This window comes from Psittacula echo, assembly GCF_963264785.1.
Source record: "Psittacula echo genome assembly, chromosome: 3".
Lineage (NCBI taxonomy): Eukaryota > Metazoa > Chordata > Aves > Psittaciformes > Psittacidae > Psittacula > Psittacula echo.
In genome coordinates this window covers 86,842,359-86,862,123 of record NC_137736.1, presented here as the reverse complement: position 1 = coordinate 86,862,123, position 19,765 = coordinate 86,842,359, and the positions used below count along the sequence as shown (strand labels likewise).

General features: G+C 38.6%; 1 protein-coding gene across 2 annotated transcripts in view; it reads right to left on the bottom strand.

Moving 5' to 3' along the window:
• The window catches only part of KLHL1 (kelch like family member 1), a gene marked incomplete at both ends in the record, with an annotated part of 228,888 nt that overhangs the window by 45,239 nt on the left and 163,884 nt on the right, over positions 1-19,765 (bottom strand). For both annotated transcript variants that reach the window (XM_080614309.1, XM_080614310.1), the window contains one exon: positions 6,109-6,295. In XM_080614309.1, the coding sequence (XP_080470435.1) occupies positions 6,109-6,295 (187 nt within the window). The remainder of the gene's footprint in view (positions 1-6,108; positions 6,296-19,765) is intronic.

The following is a 19,765-nucleotide window of genomic DNA, read 5'->3' as shown; positions in this document are numbered from 1 at the left end:
GACTGCACAGGGTAGGAGGTGCAAACATTTGAAGTCCTATTCACACTGACAATTGAGGGTGGTTCCAGCAGTGAACTGTCTCCAGAACATCCAGGATTTGTGCTGGAATAAACTATTTAGTTTATTCCAAAGCCAGTCCCAGTAGTAAAAACTATCAATAAAACTTGGGCAATCAGAGAACATAAATTAGTGTATGGATAAAGCTAAGACAATGTAGAGGTTCCATGCATGTATCTTCTCTAGATCATATACAAGGCTTCCTTTTTCTTGTGTGTGTGTGTATACTTTAATCAGTGATAAAATACCTCCACTGGAAATATCAGAAAATAGAATGAGCAGCAATGAAGTAATGAGGAGGGACACAGGGATGTTCTTGGGGGAATAATCTTCCCAATATTTCCATGAAGGCAGCAACCTCTTTCATTTCTGCTTGACCCCATAGGTTGTACCAACAGCTGTGAATACAAGGACAATAGATTAGCAGTGTGGGTAGTTTGTGCGATGATGAAATTTATCCTCTGTCTGATAACTTTGGCTTTTCCATTATATTGAAGCTGTGGAGGCCTCAGAATAGATCACTTCAGGATCTTCTCTTTATTTCAAACCATAAGTGAATCAGCAATTTCACAAGTTAACTGCACTGAAAAAATGCCAGAAATAAAGTGAAGTAAAATAAGTACTGAAAAATTACCAGATGACATTACAATCTGGATTCTCATTTTTTTCTATTCAGAAACACCCAGGTAAATCAAAGTACTATAACTGCATACTGGTCTACGAGGCTGTGATCTGGAACATATTGAAAATCACAGGAGCGAAAAGAAACAAATAATACTACTTATAAGGATTGGATAAGAAGAGATTTTTAGTGTGATTTCTACATCTAATTATCTCATTAGTCATTAGCCAGTTTATTTTATATTCCTCTGGTGAAGCAACTAACCAAGCTCCACCTATAATTATGCTATATGTTACAGAATCACAGAACAGCTGAGGTTGGAAGGGACTTCCTGATGTTATCTGGTCCAACCCCATGCTCAAACAGGGACATCTGGACATTTAGTTGTCCAGGATCTTGTCTAGACAGTTTTTTAATATCTCCAAGGTCAGAGACTCCACAACCTCTATGTGCAGGGTCACAGGCTCAGTCAACCTCACAGTAAAAAGTGCTTCCTGATGTTTGAAGGAAAAACCTTTTCCTGCAGTTCATGCTCCTTATCTCTCTTAGAACTGCACACATCACTCCAGGTGTGGCCTCATCGGTGCTGAGTAGGAAGGAAGGATCTGCCAGTGAAGAGGGATCAGGAGGGAGAAGAGACAAGACACCTGACCTGAACTAGCCAAAGGGATATTCCATACCACAGAGTGTCATAATATAAACTGGGAGATGTTTGAAGTGATGGTGTTTGCCTTCCCAGGTAATTGTGATGGAGTTCTGCTTTCCTGGAGATGGCTGAACATTTGCCTGCCAATGGGAAGTAGTGAATGCATTGCTTGTTTTGCTTTGCTTGTGTGTGTGCAGCTTTAGCTTTATCAATTAAACTGGTTTATCCCAACTCATGAGTTTTCTCACTTCTATTCTTCCACTTCTCACCCCATTCCTATGGGGTGAGAGAATTGGAATATCTTTCTAACAAAATATCTAAATAGCAATGACAGAACTTTCAGTATTGCTTGGTATAGACCAATGATGCACCTCACCAATTTGCTATCAGAACAATTTTTGCGATAGGTTCTATATCTAGTTACAAGGTTAATGAAAAAACACACATTTAATATCAGCGTTTCTGTAAATCAACAGTTCCCCCTCTTTGTAATGATCTGTCACAATTTTATGGAAGAACTTTTTGCTCATGTAATTTTTCAATTCTTTTTTAACTTGTATTTTCTTGAAGACTGTGATTCAGTAAATAATGAACTAATCTTGGACATTGATGAACTAATCTAGGGCTATTCTAAAAGTAATATATACATACCAGTGCTTTTGGATCATGGTTACTCTGACACATAAATTTTCTCTTGCTTTCTGTTTCTGTAGATTCTCCTTGTCCCTTATTATATTATCTGCTAAGTAGTGAGAAAGGTCAGAACGCTTCATGAGAGACCAGTCGGTACTTTGCCATCAATATAACATTACTTAATTATTTATACCAATCATTTCTTTCTGTGAAAGTAAATTTTCCTCATAATTTTCCATATCACTATCTAACATAGACCATATACACCACGTTCTATCATATGGCTTTTATTCTACATTTGAGATTCCAAGATGGCTGCAAGAAATCAGTGTTTTAACATTCTTAGAAACTGCTGTATGTCCATTACTTACATTTGCTCACTTATTTCAGTCTAGGATTCTCCTCAGAATGTGCACTTAGTTAGCTTTTGCACAGTACCAGACGATTAAATCCTGCTAATCCAAATTACAGAAGTCAGTGTGATGTTATGAATCGGTAAGGTGCATGGAACATTGTTAGAAGCATATACTTCTAATCTCACACATCTCATTCTATCAGTGTAAATATACAGAAAAAAAAAAATCTGTTTCTTATATGTGCCTTTCAAATTAAATTAATAAATAAACAAAGGCGTGTGGAAACAGAGACTTAAAAGTGGGTTTGTACCTTTAGGAAATAAAAATTACAAAATATTCTAACTTTATTCCTTTTAATTCTATCCAGTTAGTACTGTGCTGCATTAACTTTTCACGTCATGCATAATTCCAGTCACTGGCTGCTGGAGTTTATCTCCTATTTTTTTATGGAAAAGGAGATAACTATAGAACAGATTTCAAAACAAGCTTGATTTAGCATGCTAGGATACTTTTTACACGATGGGCCACATAACCTTACAATATTTTCATAATACTAGCACTTACCCCCTGTTTTGTATGCTAGCTAATAAACTGCTAACTTGCTTAGCTCATCTAGTTCTATATGTAAATGCTTCATATTTGGTAGGATGTGATCATTGTGAATCACAATCAAAATACATCATTGTGAATTGAAATCATTCATGTCAGCATTTCAGTGGAGAAAGTTGTGTGGAAAAAAAAATAAAAATTATTGAGGAGAGATAATACAGTGTCAGCATCATCTCACAGACCAAATATTGAGGGGTGCTTTATGAACTCAGTGTCTCTTCAAAACACGTGACTAGCACTCAGGTCTCCTGCATTGACATGTGGAAGCAAGATTCGTTGGACACAGATGATAGTCAAGGACACAGCAGCATCACAAGAGGGATGAGATGAGCAGATGCAAGTTGAGGTCACATGATCCTCAGTTGAGGCAGATCCTCAGTTATTAGAAATACACATTACATTGGCTGTAACAAAGCTCCTACTGCATACATACTGCTGTGCCATGCCAGGCCCTATCTCAAAGCAGTTTTTATCTGCTGTAAATGTTTATAAGCCCTGATTCTTTTCTTTTCAGTCTCATCCACAGAGGGCTGAACCTCTGTCACACTCTGTTCTCTCCTGTTGGTACAGAAAAACTGCTTCTGCCTGACCTGAATCTGCAAAACAGACTGTGTGGTGTTGCTGCAAAAGTGCTATGCTCTGTGCTGTCTTCCTACATATTTCTATTTTTATTTTACTGTATGAACAAGGAACAGATCTGTAGAGTAAACTAGAACAAATACAGCTGCACCTAAATTGGGTTTATGGTCATGTCCACTGCCTGAATACTTAAAGTGTTTGTTGTCATTTGTCCTAAGAAGAAATTTGTATTTCTAGTATCTTATGAACTATTCTTTGCAAATCCATACCTAACATCTAGCTACACAAACATTTAGAAACGTTTAAAGGACAAATAAAATATGCATTTACAATAAGATATGCATGTTGTTCTTTCCTCAGCATTTTCCTATTCTTTCAAAATTTAATTTTCAAACAGCACAGATGTCATACATCTTTCTCATTGCTGTACCTTCATTTGAAAAACATGCAATGTCCTTTTCAGATGATGCTGACACAGCTATTTAGTAAAAGAACTGCAGTAACTACACCTAGAAACAGAATTCTCAAATACTGATCTAATTTTATTTTGTTTTTAATGTACAGTTTCTTTTATATTTGAACTGATGTTTCTGAAGGCATATTCTTCAGTATAAATATAAACATCAAAATGTAAGGTACTGTGGAAGTGCTAGTGAATTTTAAGGGGAAAAAAGAAAAAGTAAAGCCTGCCTGAGTATACAGGCTTATAACACAGCTGGCTTTTAATTCAAGTGTTTTGCTTCATTCCATCTGTCCTGGGTTCAGCAGCAGCAGTCACTTTTTCTCCTTCTTAGTAGCTGGTGCAGTGCTGTGGTTTTGACTTTCAGCCTGGGGATAATACTGATAAAACCGATGTTTTCAGTTGCTGGTCAGAATGTTCACTCTGACCAAGAACTTTGTGAGTTTCATGCTCTGCCAGGGAGGAGGGGAAGCTGGGAGGAAGCAGGGACAGGACGACTGACCCAAACTTGCCAAAGAGGCATTCCATACCACAGCACATCATGCCCAGGATGTAACTGGGAGTTACCCCAAAGTGCTGGAACTCTGCTGGGTGGGGGGCGAGGTATTGGTATCAGTCGGCGGGTGGTGAGGAGTTGTATTCTCTTCCCTTGTTATTTCCCTTATCATTATTATTATTGGTGGTAGCAGCAGTGGTTTGTATCACAGTATCACAGTATCACAGTATGTTAGAGATTGGAAGGGACCTCAAAAGATCATCTAGTCCAATCCCCCTGCCAGAGCAGGAACACCTAGATAAGGTTACACAGGAATGTGTCCAGGCGGATTTTGAATGTCTCCAGAGAAGGAGACTCCACAACCTCCCTGGGCAGCCTGTTCCAGTGTTCTGTCACCCTCACTGAGAAGAAGTTTCTTCTCAAGTTTAAGTGGAACCTCTTGTGTTCCAGTTTATACCCATTACCCCTTGTCTTATCATAGTTTGCCATTGAGAAGAGCCTGGCTCCATCCTCATGACACTCCCCCTTTATATATTTATATACACTAATAAGGTCCCCCCGCAGTCTCCTCTTCTCCAAACTATAGAGACCCAGCTCCCTCAGCCTTTCCTCATAAGGGAGATGCTCCACTCCCTTAATCATCTTTGTCGCCCTGCGCTGGACTCTCTCCAGCAGGTCCCTGTCCTTCTTGAACTGAGGGGCCCAGAACTGGACACAATATTCCAGATGCGGTCTCACCAGGGCCGAGTAGAGGGGAAGGAGGACCTCTCTCGACCTACTGACCACCCCCCTTCTAATACACCCCAGGATGCCATTGGCCTTCTTGGCCACAAGGGCACAGTGTTGGCTCATGGTCATCCTGCTGTCCACTAGGATTGTGTTATACCTTAGTTACTGGATTGTTCTTATCTCAACCGGTAGGAGTTACATTCTTTCGATTCTCCTCCCTGTCCCTCCAGGAGCAGGGGGAAGAAAGGGTGTGTGGGGGGAGTAGACTGCATGGTTCTAATTTACGGCCTGGGCTTAAACCACGACACCATCGAAGGAATCAGTGGATTAGACTTCTTACACCAATAAAGGCACATCATCATAATACCACAAGTAACAACAAAATACTTTTATAAAATTTCCACTTCTTCCTGCTTTTCTTTACAGTAAGATAGGGATAATTTCACTTTCCTTTACCTACTAACTAAGTAGCAACTTAGTTTAAGCTAGTTCTCTAGTTTTTTTCTCTAAAATATTAACAAATTTCTGCATTGAAGACCATAATATTTCAGACAGCTACTTAAGGATATAATACACTGCATACAAAACTTTTTCATTGATTAGAAAAAGTGTGTACATATTTGGCTAAGTTATAAATGAAACATAATTTCTAGAAAGCTAAAAATAAGTTAAATGAATGTAACTCTAGATATTTTGTTAAAATTCTTTCTTGAAACTATAATAATTTTGAACAAAGAATGAACAATATTATACTTTTCCTTATATATTAGCAGCTCTTCATTGGACCAAAAGTCTTGGCAGCATTTCTTGACCGATTTAGATACCCTCACCCCAGCCTTGAAATAGAAAGTTATTTCACTATTTTCTACTGAAGAAAATGCAAAATATAATTTTTATAAAGTAACAGATATCCTCTAATACCTTTGTTGTTATCCATTCCTCCAACAGCATAAAGTGTCCCAACTGTAGATTTTCTAGGTTTAGTTCTTGGACTTTGCATCAGAGTTCTTCTCTCTGGTAAAAGATGGTATTTCATGGCTTCCAGAATAAGCTTCTGGCATTCTAGGTCATCCTTAAAAAGCACATGGTTTTCTAGGTCAGCCAATATCTGTAAATGACATGATCATGAATCAAAAATGCTAGAAATTCCTAGAAAAGCAATACCATGCAATGCGAGAACATCACAAAATGGACATCATCACTTGACTGTAGAATACAGAGATTTGCATGGCTATTTTTCTTGGAAGATCAGGAAAGTAAATATTTAGTTGATTTTTAAAAGACTGAAAGCAACATTTAGATCACTGTTTCACAATACCTTAAGACTGCAATCTTACTACTCTTTTACTGAAGACACTGAAGAAAATTAAGTATTCTCTTGTAGGCTACAGCCTGACTTACTTCAGTGTTTTCCAACATAACTCTGAAAGGATCCAGAAGGCATCTCTTTGCAAGCATCTTGAATGTGCAGTCATGTAATGTAGCAACCTTCTATAGTATTTTATGTAATATTTCCAGGTGCACCCTTTATTTCTAAACTAAAACTAAACCAAAAAATCACCACCAGCAAACAAACCCAGAAGCCCTAATAACAACAAGAGCCCAAAATAAATTATGATGATGACAATCATGATGATAATTATAATAATAATAATAATAATAATGGCACAAAAACCCCCACAACAACAACAACTAAAAACCAAATCAAACCAAACAAAAAGGAAACAAAAAAACAACCAACCAACCAACCAAAAAAACTGAAAGAACTTGCTTGTGCAAGTTTTGGATCTATGGTTTCTGCATTACTGGCAAATTTAAGGATTAATAATCTAGATAATGTAACTATTACAATTGACATAAAACCTTATAACCAATAATTACCAAAACGGATGCTCAGTGCATAGAGCAGAAAGAATATTCTATCATGTTTCCAAGGAAGAAGGCTTTTAGTTGTAAATTTTGAGTATTTGATTCACTTGTTTGTATGTACATTTCTACTGGCTTTTGAGATGCTATACAAGATTTCATTGGACTAAGCAACTTGGTCTAACCTCATAGTGACCCAACTTTCAGTAGGATGTTGGACTACAGACCTCCTGTGGTCTCCTCCCACCTAAATGATCCTGTGACCTCACTGATATCAGATCACAAGAGTGCAATGCTTATGCAGATTTTGTGCCATATCTGCCAGACCCATATGGATATCTTGGATACCTTAAGGAATCAGAATTCTATGAGACTCAGTGTTTATGTTTAGGCAATTGAGTATTACTGTGGAGGCATGGTTAGCAAGCAAAGGTCATGTTCCCATGTCTGAGCTTAATTAAGCACAGATTCTGTGAAAGTGAGAAAAAACACCAGTTGTGTACAGTTGCCAGCAGTGGAAAAACCCTGGAAGTTAACCAATAGAGATAGAAGACCAGCCGGCCTACTTTGTAGCTAAAAATTGTCTGTGAACTAGGAGCAGAGACCTTGAGGGGAGGATGTGTATATGAGCAGGGGAAAATCACCGAAATGCACCTGGAATGTACCCAATGCTGTATATGCCAACCAATCACTACGGGAAGCTGTGTGTACGTGGCAGTTTGACACTATATATACCCACTATTTGAGCACAATAAACGGATCACTTTTATCAATCATATTGATTGTGCTGGTGTTCCCTCCGTGCGCAACGACATATTGGCGCCTGAACAGCAACCAACAGAGGAACCCGGGTACCCGTAGTGGCTGGGAGAATTGCGCACGGAGCGGGAAAGCACCGGAGAAGCAGCATCCGGAGGGCTGAAAGAAGAAAAAATGCTCGGTTTTGCTGGTCGAAGATGCCGGGCAGAGAACGGGCAGTGAAAGAAGAAAAAAGAGGCCAATCCTGAAAGAGAAGAGGAGCCTAAGAAAAAAGAGGCCAATCCTGAAAGAGAAGAGGAGCCTATGATAAAAAAAAAAAGAATCGGACTACTAAGTAGTCCTAAGGTAAAGCCCGGAGAAGAGACAGAGGTCAATCCTGAAAGAGAATAGGAGCCTCTGAGCCTGGAGGACGAAGAGGGAGCCTCCGCCGCCCGCTAAGTTGGCCTGCTTGCTGGTGAGCTGCATTGGTACCAAAACTTAAAAAAGAGAGAGTAGTGAATAATGGAAAGACAAGCGGCCTTTGATTTATTTAAGTGCTTCTTAGAGAAGCGGGATCTAGGAAAAGGGCTTACTGCCCTCTTTGATTATGGAAGGAGATGTGGGGTGCTATCGAGAAAGTTGTCTCCAGGACAGGAGCTGCTGGAGTGCTGCGAATGGAGGAGCCGCGGGTGCAGACCTTTGCGCGGGAGCTGTGGAGGAAGGTGCTCCGGGAGGCGCGGCCGGAGCTCTTGGGCCGCGCGGCCGAGAGGGCAGCGCTGGAGCTGCAGCGCAACTGCCAGCAACCGCAGCCGCGGCAACAGCAACAACGGCAGCCGCAGGAAAACGGGAAGTGAAGTCCTGGTAACACTCCCCTTTGTGCGACAGGGCGAGGGACAGGGGGGTTCCCCACAACGAGTGACAGCAACACTCAAAGCCTACCCTGGGGGAATCCTCCCTGCTGACGACAAATTGGCCCCTATTGAAAAAAAAAAGAAAAAAAAAGAAAAAAAAAAAAAAGAAAAAAAAAAGTACCTTTATGGCCTTTTGAACATGTTATATGAGTATAAAGCTCATTTGATAGTCTCTTTGTTATCCACATGTATTAGAAGTTGGGAAATATATATCCATGTATATTTGTGTTTCTATTAGCCCTTGGAGACTTTTTAAGGATATTGCTGACCACTTCTTCCAATGTAGGCTGGCCACCTGCATCGGAATGAGTGTGCATTTTGATCAGTGTAAAAGCCCAAGGCTCATGCGATGTGGGGAGGCAGAGCCTCTGCGGGGCTGCCCGCTAAAGTGAGCATGCCACCTCACACTGCAGTGATGCTGCTTGGAGCTGATTTTTGATTGTCTTCACAGGGTCCTTATGCTACGTTCTGTATGAGGGACCGTATAGTGGGAATAATGATTGTCTGGGTTTTGTGTTTCAAATATTGTAATTGTATGGAGTGTGCTTGTGGGATCCCATGCATGTGTGTGTGTCTGTGTGTGTGTGTTGGGGACAGACAGTGTTCTATGTATTTTTTGTTGTTGGGTTTGTGTAAAAGTTTTAATGGGTAACAGATTAACATTTTGGACAAGAAAGGGTTAATGCAAAAGTGTGGTTGCTGGCAGGTATTTATGGCTGCTGCTAAGCAGGCAGGCAGCTGTAGCTTCACATTCTTTTCCCATCAGAATGCCTTTGAATCACTCTAACCCAGCTCCTTCTCAGGAGCTGAGAGGGGGTATGTTTGTATCCTCCTACCTACAGATCCATGGTGGCTACCTGCAAAGTTTGTTAACCCTTACCATAAGCTGGACAGACAAGTGGAGAAACCTGATACCTCAGCTATAGGAGCTGACAGTAAATACCCCAAGCAGAATGAGATAGAGGAAGAGAAAAATAAATGATTGCAGGACATCAGTTGGGGGTAACTGAAAAGTAACAACTTGAATATGTGTGCTTGTAATGTAGCTATTATTAGAGGCTGTGATTTTGTGTATAAAGCCACCTGTATTTACTAGCCAGTTACTAGCGAGAATCTATACCTTGTACTGTGTGGATTTGTTACTTGTAAAAGAGATGTTAGAGCATGCAAATTTGCAGCAGCTACTAGAAAATGCTAAGACAAAAACTAGAAAGATTGTAATACAATGGTAGTGTAGAGGGTGAAAAAAAAAAAAAAAAAAAGCAGTCTTCAACATGCTGCACAAGAAGCTGCACCAGTAGACCTGGACGAGAGCCTGAACATTTGGACTCTTATCAACCATAAACCTTGAAAGAAGTGAAAGGGACAAGTTGGGAAGAACCGGAGAAAGAACATCGGGTGGAACCGAAGAGAGAACAGCAAGATAATTTCTGAGGACTGTAAATTTAAACACAGGAGGATGCTTAAGACATGATAAAGAATGTGTAGTCAAGGGGAAGTGAAAGTTTCGATATAATGAGTAGTGATGGCAAAGAACTATGATTGTTTCATGATGGAAAAGTACCAAAGGAACTAACCACTACTAACCGCTAGGCAGAATACTATAAAAGCCTGTAAGTTCACTCAATAAGGGATTTTGTTTGTAGCCAGAAACAGAGTCTGTGCCTTAGTTGCCACAGGATCGGGCCTGGCAGGGGGTGCCGTCCCATGTAAAGTCCCATATAATTGCCCATGTACAGTAGATATCTTAGGCATGTTTATCCCTAATAGCACTATGATAATATACAAAAGAGGATTGTGTTCTTGAAGGTCAAAGCATGTTTTTTTATTTGAGCTGTGATGACAAAGTAAATTTTTGGAACCTGGGTGAAATAATAGCTGCCTCATTTTTAGCTCCCAAAGTAGCTAGAGCTCAAGCTTTAGCAACATTAAATAAACTAGGTTGTTGGCTTGCAAGACAGACAAATGCTACTTCACTTGCTATGAGCGGACTTTTAACTGATGTCGATAGTATTCGTCATGCCACCTTACAGAATAGAGCAGCAATAGATTTTTTGTTGTTGGCACAAGGACATGGTTGCGCAGAGTTTGAAGGGATGTGCTGTATGAATTTGTCAGATCATTCGGAGTCAATTTATAAAAGTATACAACAATTAAGAGAAGGGGTCAAGCGACTAATAAGAGATGATGGATTGGATTGGTTGACAAAACTCTTTAGAGGATGGGGAATTTCTGGATGGCTTAAAGATTTGCTTATGCAAGGTGCAACTATATTATGTGCAGTAGTCTTATTCGTATTAATAGCAAGTTGTATGCTGTGATGTGTGATATCAATGCTTAAGAAAAGTGTAGCGTCCGTCTGGCTTGCTCAAAAAGAAAAAGGGGGAATTGTGGAGGCATGGTTAGCAAGCAAAGGTCATGTTCCCATGTCTGAGCTTAATAAAGCACAGATTCTGTGAAAGTGAGAAAAAACACCAGTTGTGTACAGTTGCCAGCAGTGGAAAAACCCTGGAAGTTAACCAATAGAGATAGAAGACCAGCCGGCCTACCTTGTAGCTAAAAATTGTCTGTGAACTAGGAGCAGAGACCTTGAGGGGAGGATGTGTATATGAGCAGGGGAAAATCACCGAAATGCACCTGGAATGTACCCAATGCTGTATATGCCAACCAATCACTACGGGAAGCTGTGTGTACGTGGCAGTTTGACACTATATATACCCACTATTTGAGCACAATAAACGGATCACTTTCATCAATCATATTGATAAAATATGATTTTATGTCATAAATGTGTGATATGATGATCATAAATCATATGTGCACGACGACATATTACCTCTAGATGCTGATCACTGTATTCTGCTTACTATCAGATTAGAGTTTGTTTTAATTGAATATGGCAGCATATATGTAGAGTCTGGTAGATTTCTGTATCTCATAGAAAATCTACCTGGGAAACCAAATCATTTTCAGAGAAGCAGATGAAGCCCGGGAAGCAGGAAAATTTAGTTTCCAGAGTCTATGGGGTGGTATCTTCCTGAGAGACACATATATACAAAAGTACGCAAATTGCTTTGCAGTTACCTATACACAGGCAGCCAGATTCCTTTTAAGGACTGTCAGCTATTTTATCTGTACTTCAGTGGCTGCTGAAGAATGAATGAATGTCCTTTGCCAATCTGTCGGCCTTATGCAGATAACATGTTCTGTGACATCTAAAATATTAATAGCTTGTACATGTAGGCAGTAGACTCCTGCTTCTGATCTTAAGTGTCAGTCACAGAATGAATCTATTCAGGTCCAAAGAAAGGCATTACATACTGCAATATCTTGACTGGTTATCCAGAACTCTTATTTTACATGGCTGATGACCTAACAGACAATAGACCTGCTTATTAAAAGAAATGAGTAGGGAGGTCCATGTAGCCTATAGAAAATGAGTCTCCAGCTGTGGCCATAAGTCAATGTCTAGGGAGCAAACCATAGGACAGTTGTAAAGTATATAGTAATTTCCCTTAATATTCCCCCAATATCCAACTTTCAGATCAGGCACATTCTGAAGTGAATGTCTTTTCCATGCATTTTGCAATTCTCAGGGGCCTTATCTTCCATGAACTAATTCAACCTTTGTCTGAACTTGTGTAAATTTGTTGCATCCACAATGTTTTCACAACAAATTCAGCCTATCACTCGCTGCATATGAAGATTTCAAACCTGGCTCCTGTTGCTTCATTTGCTTTCAATTTTTTTCATACATTTCTCCTACCAGTGCCCCTTTAGTTCTTCCATTAAAAGAGAAAACAAACGACTGAACCCTGCCATACCGAGTTCTTTATAATATTCTAGACTTTAGTCATCTTCTATATTAGTTGACTGTTCTCTAGACCGAGGAACCTTAGCTTAGTTAATCATTGCTTATATGAAAGAAAATTCATGTCTTTTTTTACACTTGATGGTTTTTTTGAACTTCTCAGTTTCGTTAGATTCTTTTTGTGAACAGAGCAGACCTGCACACATTATTAAAGATACTGTCAAACCACAAATTTTTGTGGTGGCATAATGATGTGCTCTGCTTTATTTTTCTTTTCTAATAATTTATAACTTTTGAATTTCTCTTTGACTGTTACAGATCTAGGAGTTGACTTCTCCAGAAATTTGTATTTTGAACACCCAAAATTTCACTCCTGAATAGAAGTGGCCAAGCCAAAACCTATGATTTTAAATTTTAAATTAAGGGTTGTTTGGGGTTTTTAATTATTATGATTTTCTTCTTTATTTATTATTATTCTTTGTTTTCCAGGCACATCATATTTAATTTATTTGCAGGGAAATTGTAGAAATAAAGTTGTTAAAGATTCTGAGTGGGTTAAATGCTACTCACATCTTGCAAATTAGAATATCACTTTTAATATCATCTTCTTCACTATGAGGGTGGTGAGCCACTGGAGCAGGTTTCTTAGAGCTGGTCAATGCCCTGTGCCTGTCAGTGTTAAAGAGGCATTTGAACAATGCAGTTAATAATATGCTTGAACTTTCTGTCTGCCCTGAAGTGATCAGGCAGTTGGACTAGTTGGTCACTGTAGGCCCCTCCCATCTGAAATTATTCTATTCTATTCTGTTCTGTTCTTGATCTTGCAGGGGGAATAAGTAACACAAAGAAAACCATGGGATTTATTAGTTTGCATAATGACTGCATAAATAATACACTTACAGTATCTTAAATGAAGCAATCTTCATATCCATATGTTCTCCTTAGGATGTAAAAGTGTCTTGGGGTCAGCTGTAACAGTTATTTTTCTCCTTACTAGTAGCTGGTACAGTGCTTTGTTTCAGCTTTAGTCTGAGAACAAAGCTGGTAACACACCAGTGTTTTAGTTGTTGCTAAGTAATGCTTACCCTGATCAAGTACTTTTCAATCTCTCCTGCTCTGCCAGTGAGGAGTGGCACAAGGAGCTGAAAAGGAGCAAAGACAGGACACCTGACCCAAAATAGCCAAAGGGGTATTCCATAGCACACCACGTTATGCCCAGTATATAAACTGGTGGGAGTCACCCAGAAGCCTAGGTTGCTGCTCGGGTCGGGCTGGGTATCAGTCAGTGGGTGATAAGAAATTGTACTGTGCATCACTTGTCTTTATTGTTGGGTTTTTTTCCCCTTCCCTTTGTGAGTTTTATATTCTCTTCTCTTGTTATTTCCCTTATCATTATTAGTATTGGTGGTAACAGCAGTAGTTTTGTATTATACCTTAGTTATTGAACTGATCTTATCTCAGCCTGTGGGGTTTGCATTCTTTTGATTCTTCTCCCCATCCTGCTGGAAGGAGGGCAGGGTGGGGGCAAGAAAAGAGGAGGAGTGAGCAAGCTGCTGCATGTTTCTGACTTACCAGCTGGGCTTAAATCATGACAGAAAGTAAATGCTATAATGAATATATGCTATATAACAAATGTACAACTAAGAAGGCTAAACCAAATAACTGTGTCTTTCTTTTTTATCACTAAATCTGTGGACTGAACACAAAGGTGTTGTTTTATCACTTAAAATACAAGAAAGGCAAAAGAATGAAAATGTGAAAGCAAAAAGATGGCTAAGTTCTTTGATGATAATGTTTTCAGAGAATGTCACTAAACATGGTCCAGACAAATAGTTTTAATAACTATTTTAATAATAACTGATTGAAAAAAACAAGAAAAATATTGAGATTGGGTAATATGAATTAAGCCTGAGAGAAATGTTACAGAAAAGATTCGAAATTAAATCTGCTGCTCTTTTAAATTTGTCACAGACTCCCGTTGTGGAATCTCCCTTGCATGTAAGTATGTTTCAAACTAATTAGTTTCTGCTCATCTCTGAGCCCATATTCCTTTGGCCACAGAAATTCAGTAGAAGGGAGCTAATATCACATACATAATTATCTTATGTTGAAGGATTACTCCTCAGAAATACACCTGCCTGTGTCTAGATTTAAGATAATGTTAACAAGAAAAAGCTTATTTTGGAAAAACACATTCAGTAAACAGCCATTAAGACTATGGTCAGATTACAATTTGTACTTACATCTCTAAGTGCTTTTTGGCTAAAGGCTCAAGATGCTGGGTTGTCACAAGTCTTACTAAAATGGTATGAGGCACAGGCAGAAATGAAATAAACACGTGCAAAACCAAGCAGTGTTCTTTGATGGCAGTATTTTTAAAAGGGGTCACTATACATGGTTGAGGTTAATAGCTCGATATAAATGTTTGTAAATAAATTTTGTGTGAAAAACATTAGACATGAAAATATCCTTAAACTTTGATATTGACTTTTTTTTTTTTTTTTTTTTAACATTAAAACGGACAGCTCTCAAAGTCTGCTATTTTTAATCAAAATGGCAGCCCCTTAAAATTTTATCAGGAAGTGCATTAAAATGTATATCACTCTAACACATCTGTCAAACTGTATTATGACCTAACATAATGCTACCTTCATGTTTAACTTCATGAATTTGAATATCAATATTCCACTCTCTTCCATCATAGCTGGTGAATGCTTTCATAGTGACTGTAAAGGTATTACCTAAAATACAACATTTCTAAATGTTTTTACATTTAATTGATTGTCTCAGTAAAAGAATAGTAGAATAATCACTGGGGTTTTTACTATATTTCTTAATCTAAGTTGAACACCAAGAAAACTGAGTCTGTGGTTAAAGTCCAATTTATTTTCAAATTTATTTACCTTCCCTAGTGTGTAGAAAAAATACAGTTCCCAGAAAAGTATATTAGCTATTCTTTTTAATAACTTTCCAAAGGGTTTATCCTTATAATCTTGACACCCACAATATCAGTGGAAGGGTTCAGAAACTTTGGAGTACCAAGAAATTAAAAGCAAGCATTTTATAAGCTAGATGTGATAAGGATTAAATATTGAAGTGTGCTAATAAGCAGCAGCATTAAGTATATGTCATAACGCCATGCTAATTTATATTTTATAATATCAAGATTTTTTTTAATATATCGTTTTGTGATTTTTTTCTTCTCCATTGAAGTGCTCAACACACTACTCAGTAGATCAAAAATCAAAGATCTGAAGACAAATCACGTTCAGATTTTAAGCAAGATAATCTCTTCTCTTGTAAAATGATTTAAAATACATCTAGGACTACTAACCCAGTGTACTCTGACAACAATTAATTTAACAGAATACAGGCACTAGAAAGCTGAGAAATCAAATTATGAGTTTCCTCTGCACAAATTTGAGGCGATATATTAAGTTCTGTATATTTTCTAATGCTTAATGGAATTAGTGGAATTGATGACAAGGTTTTTTCAGAGCAAGATTATTATATCAGTAAGAATCCAAGTCTAACAATCATATTTGATGACTTCCTATCAGACAGCTACTTCTTTATTCTGATGTTCCAATATCTACCTAGGCTCTTAAGGCAAATATTTATAAAGCTGTTTCATGCTGTCTAAATTTCAATAATTTGCTTTAATGTCTTTCTACTCTATAGTTATCTTTCCTTATTACATCAAAATAATCAATATATTTTTATTAAATCAGGATGCACTGAATCAGGAAATTCAGTAAACAAGGATTTTTCCTTGGAAACCGTATTTTCAGCTTGCTCTTCCATGGCTATGACATATAACATTAAAGACAGAATTGCATTTAACACTGAAGGAATATTTCTGGGTTTTGTAACACTTGGAAACTCACAGGGCTGCCACTTTTCAGAACCCTCATTGCAGTGCTACTTCAGCATAGCTACTTCTAGCGTTGCTAGAACTTCTCAGGCTAGGGATATCCTGAGATTATTTTGTAAGTTTGTGTCATCATGCTTCTCATTTTTTCCTAGTTAAAACACCCACCAGGTCCTTTCTCAATTGTACTTCTAAATTACTTTGGACTTGATGATCTTACATGTCTTTTCCAACCTACTTGATTCTATGCTTCTATACTTTCAGTACAATTCTGCAGAGAGCAGGCATTCTTCAACTCAATGAAGTGCACTCACTTTGATATCTGGAGTGAAAAGTATTTAATTACTGACAAAAGAAAAGTCAAGTTTAACAAGCACAAAAGGAGGAGTTTGGTACTTGCACAGTGACTTGACAGTGCACAGACCACTGGACTGTGCCCTTTTTGCTGCCTGCCTTGCCGTTACCCTTAGTTCCCACCTTCCTTCTTTGGGGAGCATCTCCCCTGCTGCTCCCTGACAGATCTCCTCCAGCATCTCTTTCAGCCTTTTGATTTTGCAGGTACAAGCCAGGTGAGAGTATCAGTGATTTGATTAATTGATTTGAATGATATTAAGGTAAATCTGACATTTTCTACATAAATGATCATCTGAGAGATGGGGTAAGTTCCACTTATCTTTTTGAAAATGTGGCACCTAGGATGATATTCAGCCACTATTAGGCAAAGAGATGATGCTAGCTGTCCTGGGAAAGAAGCAATCACCCTCTCTTCTCCTGCAACCCACTTTTGGAAGACAAGACAATTGAAGTGCCAGAGAACTGCCTCATCAAAACTTTTATAGTGTCCTCATCCTTTTGAAGAGGCACAAAACATGCCGCCGTTATTTAGGTAAAGCTTCCTCCTACCTTGTGAAAAGGGTGAAATGTGACAACATTTGCTTGGTCAGGGAGAGCTAGATCTCAAATTTTACCACCTTGATACGTTCTTCAGACACAGTAATTACCCAAAAGGGGAGATGAGGAAATACCACAGGATTCCTACCATTAAAAAGAAAAAAAACTGGATATTTTGTCCAGGACAAGAGTCAGGTCCATAAAACCGAACAAAGTAGGAAGGTGCTCCCTGCATGCCAAAGTAAGATACTAAGCACATACAGAGCTTTTATCTTCTTTTTTCCACGTGATAGCTGCTGCTAAAAGGGGCACAGTATTATTCATATGGTTTATGTGGTCTCTATCTGCTCATATCTACTTGATTAGAATCTTGAACAGTCCTTAACAACACATAATTAGAATCAAAAATCACAGAATAGTTAAGGTTGGAAAGGACCTTAAGATCATGTAGTTCCAACCCCCCTGCCATGGGCAGGGACACCTCACACTAAACCATGTCACCCAAGGCCTTATTCAACCTGGCCTTGAACACTACCAGGGATGGAGCATTCACAACTTCCCTGGGCAACCCATTCCAGTGCCTCACCATCCTTACAGTAAAGAACTTCTTCCTTATATCCAATCTGAACTTCTCCTGTTTAAGTTTGAACCCATTACCTATCACTACAGTCCTTAACGAAGAGTCTCACGAGAGCAGAGTAGAAGGGCAGGATCACCTCCTTCGACCTGCTGGTCACTCTCCTTTTGATGCGGCCCGGGATACGGTTGGCTTTCTGGGCTGCGAGTGCACACTGACGCCTCATGTTAAGTTTCTCATTGACCAACACCCCCAAGTCCTTCTCCACAGGACTTCTCTGAATCTCTTCTCTGCCCAACCTGTAGCTGTGACGGGGATTGCCCCAACCCCGGTGTAGGACTTTGTATTTGGCATGGTTAAACTTCATCAGGTTGGCATCAGCCCACCTCACAAGCATGTCAAGGTCCCTCTGGATGGCGTTCCTTCCCTCCAGTGTATCAACTGAACTACACAGCTTGGTGTCATCAGCAAACTTGCTGAGGGTGCACTCAATTCCACGGTCCATGTTGCCAAGAAAGATGTTGAACAGGATTGGTCCCAACACCGATCCCTGAGGGACACCACTTGTTACTGGTCTCCAGCTGGACAATGAGCCATTGACAATAATTCTTTGTGTGCGGCCATCCAGCCAGTTCTTTATCCACCAAATGGTCCATCTATCAAATCTTTACCTCTATACTCTGAACAAAATTAAATTTTACACCCAATGTTATGCACATGTTACATGTTATGTACATGTACATGTTATGTACACATATACAATGTTACGTATTTTATACCCAATGTTATGACAGAAAGTAACTTCCAGTTCTCTAAAAATTATCTCAGTGTTTAGATGCATTCTCCCTGTAAAAAAACCCTGAAGTGCCTTCAGAAACTTATATGCCAATGTTATGTGGAACACAGGATTAGCCTTATCTTGCTGGTATTAATAATCATAACAGAAGAACAAAAAGCTTAAAATCCTTTAAATTAACTGAATAAATGAAATGTGATTTTCATGGCACATTTTGTTTAACAAAGCCCTTGAGTCTCCTTCTTGATCCTGAAGTCACTTGACAGCCTTGAGTCAGAGAAACACATTACAATACGAAGCAAAAATCTGAAGAAGAAATGACCTAAAGTTTGCACATTGAACAGTTTTCAAGAGAGATGTTTGATTAGCCATCATTGTCCTTTTATGCATCTTCTTCCATGCACAAATTTGTTGTGGCTGGTGGTTGTTGATGATCACAGTAATGCAGCTACCAGGAAAGAATAGAGGCTTTTGAAATGTAAGGTCATGATTATTCTTTGTGCAGATTAAAATGAAAAGTGAAAAAAAAAAAAAAGGTTTTGTCTGAATTCCTTGAAAGTATAAAAATACTGTTTTAAAATTTTCCTTAAAACAAGTTCTCAGTCCACTTTCGAAGCCTTACCATGGTTACGTTGCTCTAGCTTTTAGGAAACACTGTTCATCTTTGGACAAAATTCCAATTAGAAGAATTTTTTACCTGTATAAAGCTGGTAGAAGAAGAAGTCATTGTTCTTACATAATTGTATTGGTATATAAATGGAAGTATTTAAGCTGCTTAATCTGGTGGAAAGAATAAATTGACACTTTGTATTTTCTATCTATAAGTTAACTGCAAGAATGCCTGTAAATACTATTGTAACTGCAGATTTCAATTTATTCATTGATACTCAGATTAAAACTGTATTTAACTATATTAAGAAATATCGGTTAGGTTATTTATGCTCCACTGTAAATCTGAAGGGGAAAAAAAAAAAAGTTCCCCAAGAAGTGATACTTTTTGACAAAACAATCTCTGAGCTACTTCTGTTGGATGCAAACCCTCTTGTGAAGACTAGTTGTTTAATTATGCTTAAACTTCATATCCTTATTTAAAAACTTTTGAACCTATGTGATAAAC